This window comes from Nomascus leucogenys, chromosome 2 (assembly GCF_006542625.1).
Source record: "Nomascus leucogenys isolate Asia chromosome 2, Asia_NLE_v1, whole genome shotgun sequence".
NCBI classification, from domain to species: Eukaryota; Metazoa; Chordata; class Mammalia; order Primates; family Hylobatidae; genus Nomascus; species Nomascus leucogenys.
Genome location: NC_044382.1, coordinates 40804078 through 40814417, shown reverse-complemented (window position 1 = coordinate 40814417; position 10340 = coordinate 40804078). Strand labels below are relative to the sequence as shown.

Genomic DNA, 10340 nt, shown 5'->3' with positions numbered 1-10340 from the left:
ATCATTATGTAAATTTGAATACCTATATATGGGTGTTTTTCCTCTAATAATTTCAATTTCAGATAATCTGTTACTTTAGAAAGCATAATTTTGTGAACAGCTGAGAGTCCCAGTTCAGGAAAGCTCAAATCCTTTTGTTAAAACTATTCTAAAGCTTTTTTTCCTCTCGGGCCTCTAGTTCACTGGCTGTCAGCCTTTTGCGAGGCCTCTCCTGTTCCTCTCATCAATGGTAGTTTTTGAGCCTCACTACTGTGTGGCCCAGTTTTGCTTTTTATCTACACATAAAACAGCATTTATCGACAGCAGTCTACATCTCTTTCAGGGAAATAACAAAAGTGGCTTTATCTTTTACTTTCAAAACTGTTGAGTGGTTTTCTTTGCAGGTTTCCCTGAGGCCTTTGGACTGGATTCCATTTTATTTTCCTTTTTATCAACACCAGAATCCGTCCTGGTCTTACATCCTGGAGGGCTTTTGGCTGCCTTAATTTACAGCCAAATTAGTTTGGCCTTTTCTATAGCTGGTTTACCAACCTTCTCATCTTTGCAAAGCTTCTGGGTCGGATGTGGGTCTGGGCCCCAGGACTCCTGTGTTGGCCTGCCCTTTCACATAATCACTGCAGAGTTTTTCATCTATTTTTACATCGGGGGGCAGGGGAGTGGAAGCTACTTCCAGCAACAGCTCTCGGTTAATAACCAGTTTCTGCAAGTAGCAGCAGCAGCAGCAGCAGCAGCAGCGTGGGGTCACGGTTAGGAATTTGGGCTTGGGCATCCAACAGACTTGGCCCCAACTTCCAGTGAATTACTTCATTTCTTAGCTTCTCGGTTTCTTCAGGCCTAAAATGAGGACAAAAATACCTACCTTTCACGGAGGTGGATGTGGAGACTAACAAGGCGATAAATGTTAAAGGTATTCGAGAAAGAGAAGCCCGTGATAATGAATAACTACGATTTTTAAGCCCACAGCCAGGTTATTCCCAGAAGTTGGCCCTCCGCACCAGACCCCCGCAGCCCGCAGCCCGCCTCGGGCGAAGGGCCTCCCCGGCTCCTGCAGCGCAGCCGCGCTGACGACTCGTCGAGTAGCTCGCAGCCCTGGAGGAGCTGGGGGCTCGCGCAGGCGTCAGAGCCGGGCGGCGCGCACCGCGAGACTAGCGCGCAAGCGCCGCGGCCCCAGGCGAATGAACGGGCGGGTAGTGCAGGTCCGCCATGGCTGAGGCGTCAAGGTGGCACCGAGGCGGTGAGGGGTCTTCTTAAGGAGTGGGAGGGACAGGGGCGATTTGGCAGTTCCAGACACCGTGAAAGGAATTCTGCGGCCCCAAATTCATTTGAGAATTGTGACTGCCGATACCTTTAGCCCTCACAGCCTCCCCTGGAGAAGCGGAGAGGGACAGATGGTCCCGTTGCACAGACGGAAAAACTGAATCCCTGAATGAGGTGGCGCTCGCCTCTTGCCGGAGGCTCGAGCTGGGCATTGTCACCTGCTGTCGAGTGACCGTCGCTAGGCCGGTCTCTAAAGTCTTTGGTTGATCTGGGGAGTCGTGACCTTGACAGAATTCAAGCCGGGGTGTTTTTCCCCCCTCCAGCAGAAACCAGCCTTCCTAGGAAGCTGTATTGAGGGTGGAGAAAACGGTTAGGACAGATGAGAGGTTTTGCTTGTTTCGTATTTTGCTTTTTCATCTTAAGACTGGCGAGAAGACATCATAATATAAAATCTGTTAGTGGCCGGGCGCAGTGGCTCACGCCTGTAATCCCAACACTTTGGGAGGCCGAGGCGGGCGGATGACGAGGTCAAGAGATCGAGACCATCCTGTGAAACCCCATCTCTACTAAAAATACAAAAACTAGCCGTGCATGGTGGCGCGCGCCTGTAGTCCCAGCTACTCGGGAGGCTGAGGCAGGAGAATCGCTTGAACCCGGGAGGCGGAGGTTGCAGTCCAGCCTGGAGACAGAGCTAGACTCCGTCTCAAAAAAAAATCTGTTATTAATAGTATATAGTAAAAAAATTATCCCTGCCTTGTAAAACTAAGAATTGAAAAATAGCCAGAAGCTATTGGAGCTTTCCTCCCCGCAGTGTAAGGACTAAAAGTGGCTGTGGTTTTTCCATTATTGTCACTTATAAACATAAATTACATAATAATGTAAAGAAAAATTTTGTCTTATATCTCACAGGGGCTTCGAAACATAAGCTGCATTACAGAAAGGAAGTAGAAATTACAACCACACTTCAGGAATTGTTACTCTACTTTATTTTTTTAATAAACCTATGTATATGTAAGTACACAGATATGAAGATGCTGTTTGTTTGAACTAAGAAGTTAAAATGTGGAGATGAAAAATAAAACATACAAACTTCAAAACCATAGGCTGTCAGGCTACTAAAACTCAAAATACAGTGACACCATTTAAACATAATCTTAAATTCATTTGGATTCATTTCATTTAGAAATTGACTATTTTCAGTTCTTAAGGGGCAAAATTTTACATCGCAAATGTAAGAAGCTTCCATAGTCAATATTGATTGAATTATAATTATTCCTTTCATTTGGCAGTTCTGTCTTGAACCCTTGGGTTGGCAACTGCAATTTGATTTTGTTTAGAGTCATATAGACACATCAGCTGAGTTTCATAAAGTACAAATGAGGCCAAAGTTCGTCTTGGTGTCTGCCATTAGCTTGGTTCTTTTCACTGACCTATTGCAGTTAAAAAAATATGTTTGTGCTGAGTCAACGCAAATAATTAAGGAGGACTAGGAGAACATCTCAACCTGCATTCCTCCTACCTGTGGGTCAATAGCATTGGCTTAATATGCAAAGAGGAGTATTAAAGAGCATTTGTCTTGATGGCACCCAACATACAGTAGATGAAAGCTCACTGGCAGCATTTATCTCATGTTGGTATGTGCTACACACTGGCAGTTGTATAGCAATTAAGTAATTAATTGATGTTGTAGGGGTGAGTTTGAGTCTGCTCTTCATTGAAAAGACAACTATAAAATTAGCCAGGTGTGGTGGCACACTCCTGTAGTCCTAGCTACTGGGAAGGCTGAGGTGGAAGATTGCTTGAGCACAGGAGGTCGAGGCTGCAGTGAACTGTGATTGCAACAACTGCACTTCAGCCTGGGTGACAGGCTGAGACCCTGTCCCAAGGAAAAAAAAAAAAAGATAACTGTAGGCAACTTTATAAATTAAGATATCTTAGACTGCTTTATAAAAGCTTACTTATGAAAACTACATGCTTACTACAGAACATTTGGAAAACGTAAAAATGTAAGTAAAAAGATCATTTATAATCCCATTATTCAGAGATGTTTAAAGAACACTTTTTTTAATAAAGCAACCTGAATTTCCATTTATAATGTGATTTTTTTTCTTTTTTTTTCTTTTTTTTTTTTTGAGACAGTCTCGCTCTGTCACCCGGGCTGGAGTACAGTGGCTCACTGCAACCTCCACCTCCTGAGTTCAAGCAATTCTCCTGCCTCAGCCTCAGGAGTAGCTGGGATTACAGGCCTGCGCCACCGTGCCCGGCTAATTTTGTATTTTTTTAGTAGAGACAGGGGTTTCACCCTGTTGATCAGGCTGGTCTGGAACTCCTGATCCCAGGTGATCCACCCACCTCGGCCTCCCAAAGTGCTGGGATTACAGGTGCTACACCACGCCCCGCCACTAGTTAATATTTTTAAAAACTCATCATGTACCAAAACACAGTTTAAAATGTTCTGTGTACATCATCTCACTTCTCACAACAAAACTAGGAGGTAAGAGATACTATCCCTGTGATGGGACTCACACCCTTATGTGTCTGAATTCAAAGTCCATGTAACCTTAACCATTCACCATACTATATTGCCTTACTCTCATGTAGAGAAAAAGTCAACTTGCAGAATGGTGTGTATAATGTGTCCTCATTTTTGTAAAGATAAAATTATTTATTGGCCAGGCACGGTGGCTCACGCTTGTAATCCCAGCACTTTGGGAGGCCGAGGCGGGCAGATCACGAGGTCAGGAGATCGAGACCACGGTGAAACCCTGTCTCTACTAAAAAATACAAAAAATTAGCCGGGTGTGGTGGCGGGCGCCTGTAGTCCCAGCTACTCGGAGAGGCCGAGGCAGGAGAATGGCGTGAACCCGGGAGGCGGAGCTTGCAGTGAGCCAAGACTGCGCCACTGCACTCCAGCTTGGGCGACAGAGCGAGACTCCGTCTCAAAAAAAAAAAAAAAAAAAGATAAAATTATTTTCTTTATAAATGTGTATGCATAAAGAAATATCTGAAGAATATTTGCCAAACTAATTCTAGAAACCACATCCTACTTTTTATATTTCTAGTTTAGATTTTTTTATTACTTTTATAATTAGATAAAATAATAAAGTTTAATTTTCAAAACTGAGAACAAAATATAACATTTTTAGTCCTGATAAGCTGAGTTTTTAAATGTAAATTATTAAACAAAAAATTCTTCTCCTTAGTGACTTTTGGGATGGTAAACCCACATATGTATTACTTAAACAAGGTTATGTCATCTCTATTTTTGGACACTTCTGTGCCTGGTGAAGAAAGAACCAACTTTAAGTCTATTCGCAGCATAACTGATTTTTGGAAGGTAAAGTATCTTGTGACTGTGGATGAAGTAGATTTAGGTAGTCCGTGAACCCTTGGCATACATAGTGGGCACTCAATGAATATCTTTTGAAGGAATGAATAAAAATAAATGTCATTTCCTTAAACTATTAGAAACAACCAACCAGTAAGTGTTTTTGAGAGCCTGTGTTCTCAGTTTGATACTATTCTTGTAATTTTTAAAAAAATTTTTTTGGCCAGGCACGGTGGCTCACGCCTCTAATCCCAGCACTTTGGGAGGCCAAGGCAGGTGGATCACCTGAGGTCAGGAGTTCCAAGACCAGCCTGACCAACATGGTGAAACCTCGTCTCTACTAAAAAATACAAACATTAGCCAGGCATGGTGACAGCCACCTGTAATCCCGGGAGGTGGAGGTTGCAGTGAGCCAAGATCATGCCATTGCACTCCAGCCTGGGCAACAGAGCAAGGCTCCATCTCAAAAAAAAAAAAAGCTTTGATTTTTTTAGACATTCTCATTTCATTTGTTAAATAGAAGACTCGCATCTACTATATGATGGTTAGGATCTAGTCTGTAATTGTGTATACTGAAATTTACTCTTAAAAATTTCTTTAATTGCCCAGAAAGTGTAATATATGTGGTTTTGGCATAAAACCTTTACTGTTTATATGTGTTACAGTAAGGTACAGTATATAATAAACTATACATATAAGAATATAATTTCATGGTGTTTTTACTTACGTAAGGGAATCATTCCTTCAGCAGTGGAATAGACTGGCTTTTTCCATTACATTTAACATAGCAACATGCTCACATTATGAGGAAAGAACAGTTAAGGGGACAGCAGTTTCAGCTATCCCAGGTCACAAAACCTGGCATATGCACATTGGGGCATATAAGGACAAGGCAGAGAAGGCTTCCAGTGGTGATGACAATTTAGTTGCATTTTGAAGCATGAATCAGGGATGGGTATTTTAGGAAGAAGGAACAATATGTTCTATAAGTAATTCTACATGTGGAGCTATGCTTGGTATTGTGAGCATATGGAAGATGAGGTGGAAAAGGCCAAATTATGAATTGGACAGAAGTCATATCATGAATGCTGTGCAGGAATTTGAAACTTATCAAGGAGACAGGGTCATTTCCTGAAAGAGGGCAAGTGTGAGATGAGGGCTAAATGATCCTAGATGGTTGGTTTAGGCTAGGTGAAATAGGAAACAATAATAAAAGAAGTGGAGGTCACCTTGCCACTTCGTTATTGTGTTTTCTGAAGCACGTATGTGGCCATTGGCAGAGAAGACAAAGGGAGGAAGTAAACGAACCCTGGGCTTGGGTTCATCTTAGAACAATCAGCAAGGGCCAGAGCCAGGAGTAGCAGGCACCATGGTCAGAGTCGGGGAGGAGGGTTGGGAGGAGGGGTATAGACAACTTTGAAGTCATGATGTGTGGCTATGACCAGCTCTGATACTCATGTATTGGAAGAAAATTTTCAATTTACTCATATAAGGAGAGAAGAAGGGCTATGGGATTCCATGAGTTAATGCTTGTAAAGTGCTTAAAGCAGTGCCTAGTACACAGTACGTGCTTAATGAGTGTTAACCATCCACAGTAGCTTCATTAGCATTACCATTACCATTAATGGTAGCTTGGTCAATAGTTTGATTTTCATACTCAAAATCTCTTATGCATAATGTTATGAATGTAGATTCTATTGACATGAAAATATTTTTCCCATGACATTTGTTTTTCTATATGAAGTTTATGGAAGGACCCCTTTTGGAAGGTCTGTACTGGGATTCATGGTACAATAACCAGCAGCTGTATAATTTAAAGAACAGCAGTCGCATCTACTATGAAAATATACTTCTAGGACTCCCCAGAGTTCGTCAACTAAAAGTCCGCAACAACACATGCAAAGTCTATTCATCTTTTCAGTCTTTGATGAGTGAATGTTATGGCAAATATACTTCTGCAAATGAAGACCTCTCTAATTTTGGCCTTCAAATTAATACTGAGTAAGTAGCATAAAATTATACTGTAACTTTTTCTAGCATTTACTGTTGTATCTTTTAGATATGAGCCTTCCAAGTAACACCAGCTGGGTCCTGGAAGGGTGAGGAGACTGTTTCAACAGTAGTAAAAAAGGAAGATTTGGAGATAGCAGTGTTTAGAAAAGGAAGGGTGAACGTATTATTTTTTGTTTACTTTTGGATGCAAAGTGTTTTCTTTTTTCTGACTTTGGTATATGAAGTGCTTAGTCATATTGGACACAGGGCAAAGCATCCATTTTTGCTTCTAAAATGGTCAATTAATCTGCTTTTCTGGCTGTGGCTAGATGCCCACAACACATCCCCAAGACCATCTGGGATCCTTAGTGGGTGTCTCAGGTGTGCTCTGTCACTTTCCTCCTCTCTCATTCTGGCTATCTTCAGTGATTTTTTTCTGTTGCTGCCCCTACTAAAATGGGGCAGTTATGCTCTACAGGAACTGCATCTGTTGATGCTTGCCAAAGATGCTATGGCCATTGTGTTTCAAAGTGACTGAGGCTAGTGCTGGTGTAGACTCATGTGTACACTTTATATTGAAAATGTGAGGCCGGACATGGTGGCTCACACCTGTAATCCCAGCACTTTGGGAAGCCAAGGAAGGAGGATTGCTTGAGGGCAGGAGTTCGAGACTAGTCTGGGCAACATACTGAGACCTAGTCTCTACAGAAAATTTAAAAATTAGCCAGGTGTGGTGGGGCTTGCTTACCTGTAGTCCAAGATACTCGGGAGGCTGATCCAGGAGGATCACTTGAGCCCAGGAGGTTGAAGCTGCAGCAAGCTATGATCACACCACTGCACTCCAGCCTGGGTGACAGAGGGAGACCTTGTCCCTAAAAAAAAAAAAAAGGAAGGAAATGTGAAAACGCAGTGCCACTGGCACTGCCTCTCCTTGACACAAAAGCTGCTGGTATCAGTGCAATGCACACTTTGTGCTTTTAGAGCCTTATGAAAATCATTGGCTCACGCCTGTAATCCCAGCACTTTGAGAGGCTGAGGCAGGTGGATTATTTGAGTTCAGGAGTTCGAGACCAGACTGGCCAACATGGTGAAACCCCATCTCTACTAAAAATACAAACATTAGCCGGGCATGGTGGCACATGCCTGTAATCCCAGCTGAGACAGGAAAATCACTTGAACCCAGGAGGCAGAGGTTGCATTGAGCCAAGATTGTACCACTACACTCCAGCCTGGGCAACAAAGAGCAAAACTGCGTCTCAAAAAAATATATATATATAGGGAGAAGAGAATAAACATTTTTTGTAATTTGATATTTATTAAAGTGATACAAATATCTACAAAGGCCTACCCTTTCCTACTCATAATTTCCACTGTCCAGAAGCAGCTACTTTTAACTTTTTTATAGTTGTTTCTTCTGGTATATACTTTGTCTTTCTAAATTACATCCTCATACTGCTACCTTATACTTGATTTTACAGTTGTGTTTTGGTTTTGGTTTTGTTTTTTTCGTTAGGGGCAGGATCTCACTCTTGCTCAGGCTGGAGTGCAATGGTGTAATCATAGTTCACTGCAGCTTCAAACTCCTGACTCAGGCAATCCTCCTGCCTCAGTCTGCTGAGCAGCAGCTAGGACTACAGGAATACACCACCACACCTGACTAGTTTTTTTATTTTTTGTAGCAACAGGCTCTTTCTATGTTACCCAGGCTGGTCTCAAATTCCTGGTCTCAAGTAATCCTGCCTTGCTCTCCCAAAGAGCTGGGATTACAGGTGTGAGCCACTGCGCCTGGCCTCTATTGTTTTTCTGTCTTGGAAGGTGATCTGTCATATAGCTCTCTTATGCTACCCCCTCTACACACACTCTTCCTATTCCTCTTAGCATCTCAATATCGTTATATCATAATTATTGTCAATCATTAGTCAATGTTTATATTATAAATATGAATAATGATTATATTTCTTTTCTTGAACAACCTCTCTTGAACTCCCAGCATTAATCATTGCTGGGTTTTTTTTTTAACTTGTTTCTTCTTTGTATGAGTTTTTAGTGTTCTTGAGGACTTGTATGATTCTTATAAATCGAATACATTCATAAGTATGATGATACATTATTATTATTATTATTATTATTATTATTATTATTGAGACAGGGTCTCGCTCTGTTGCCCAAGCTGGAGTTCAGTGAAGATCATAGCTCACTGCAGCCTTGACCTCCGGGGCTCAAGCAATCCTCCTGCCTCAGCCTCCCAAGTAGCTGGGACTACAGGCACATGCCACCACACCCAGATAATTTTTGTATTTTCTGCAGAAATGGGATATCACTATGTTGCCCAGGCTGGTCTCAAACTCCTGGGCTCAAGCAATTCACCTGCCTCAGCCTCCCAAAGTGCTGGAATTACAGGTGTGCGCCACCACACCCAGCCCATTCTCTTAACTATTACAGTACTATTCACTTTCTTTCAACCCCAAATTACAAGATAAAGCAATTATTTACACCTTTTAAATTGGAATCCTAAGACTAATCTTTTAAGTATTTTAATATTCCAAATTCTCATAACAAGTACAAATACTTTATTAAATACCAAAATTAACACTATCAATTAGGTTTATTTTATAATCTCTATACTTTACTGGAATTGTGAATTAATATCTGTTAATCCTCAACAATGAAAAAAGAATCAGTTTATGCTTGCCTAAAATGTAAAATTCACTAATTAAAAACAAAAAATTGGAAGCTAGGGAAGATCTGGTGTAACAGATCTTCCTGTTTCCACTTAATAGTCATGTGTGGAAAACACTCAAAAATACAACTATGGAAGTTTCATTAAAACATAGGTACTTTTTCCTAGTGGTGTCTCTTTCCCTTCCTGCTGAAACATAGTGTTATTCGTAGAACAGGTTTAAGCAGTGCATCTTTGAATAACCTTTCAAATCTGTTTTTGGGGAACTGAATAGAGAGACTGAAATGAGGAATCAAAGCTTTCTTTTTTTGGATATCCTGTAATTAAGTTAAAAAATAAAAAGAAGAAACAAAAAAAAAATTTTTTTTTTTTGAGACAGAGTCTCACTCTGTCACCCAGGCTGGAGTGCAGTGGTGCAGTCTTGGCTCACTGCAGCCCCCGCCTCCTGGGTTCAAGAGATTCTCGTGCCTCAGCCTCCCAAATAGCTGGGATAACAGGCATGCGCCACCATGCCCAGCTAATTTGTGTATTTTTTAGTAGACACGGGGTTTCACCATGTTGGCCAGGCTGGTCTCAAACTCCTGGCCTCAAGTGATCCACCCACCTCAGCCTCCCAAAGTGCTGGGATTACAGGCATGAGCCATTGCACCAGGTCCAAAATTTAGTTATACACAGTTTACTTTGATTTTATGTACTTTCATTAAAATATCTACGTAACATGGACATTGTAACAAAGTTTTTATTGAGCATTTATAAACAATATATTACAAGACAGATTATGAAGCACCTTTTTTTACCCATTTCTGAGCCAAAACTCTTGATAGTTTTGTCCTAGTCAAAAACTAAATATCTCATAACAGAAACAACCTGTTAAAGAAAAAATATAGTCGTCATTTTCTAGATTCTAAGCTCCCTGAAACAACAGACTTTTTTTTTGTTTTTTAGAGATGAGATCTTACTATGTGACCTACGCTACAGTGCAGGGACTATTCACAGGCACCATCATCGACACTGCAGTCTCAAACTCCTAGCCTCAAGCAGTCCTCTCATCTCAGCCTCCTGGGTAGCTGGGACTACAGGCAT

The 10340-nt window shown here is 41.5% G+C and overlaps 2 protein-coding genes across 5 annotated transcripts in view; one reads left to right on the top strand and one right to left on the bottom strand.

Annotated features, from left to right (window-relative positions):
- Positions 1-1066, bottom strand: part of KLHL3 (kelch like family member 3) — a 273160-nt gene extending 272094 nt beyond the window's left edge. The window contains exon 1 of the mRNA XM_030828726.1: positions 860-1066. The gene's annotated coding sequence lies outside the window, so the exon portion shown is untranslated. The remainder of the gene's footprint in view (positions 1-859) is intronic.
- Positions 1067-1149: 83 nt separating this feature from the next.
- The window catches only part of PKD2L2 (polycystin 2 like 2, transient receptor potential cation channel), a 50411-nt gene continuing 41220 nt past the window's right edge, over positions 1150-10340 (top strand). For 3 of the 4 annotated variants that reach the window (XM_030828709.1, XM_030828713.1, XM_003266426.2), the window contains exons 1-4: positions 1170-1234; positions 2167-2268; positions 4461-4594; positions 6330-6586. In XM_030828709.1, coding sequence (XP_030684569.1) covers positions 1204-1234; positions 2167-2268; positions 4461-4594; positions 6330-6586 — 524 coding nt within the window. In that variant the 5' untranslated portion in view covers positions 1170-1203. Of the gene's footprint in view, positions 1235-2166; positions 2269-4460; positions 4595-6329; positions 6587-10340 lie in introns of all 4 variants that reach the window. The other variant, XM_030828714.1, reaches the window with a different exon arrangement.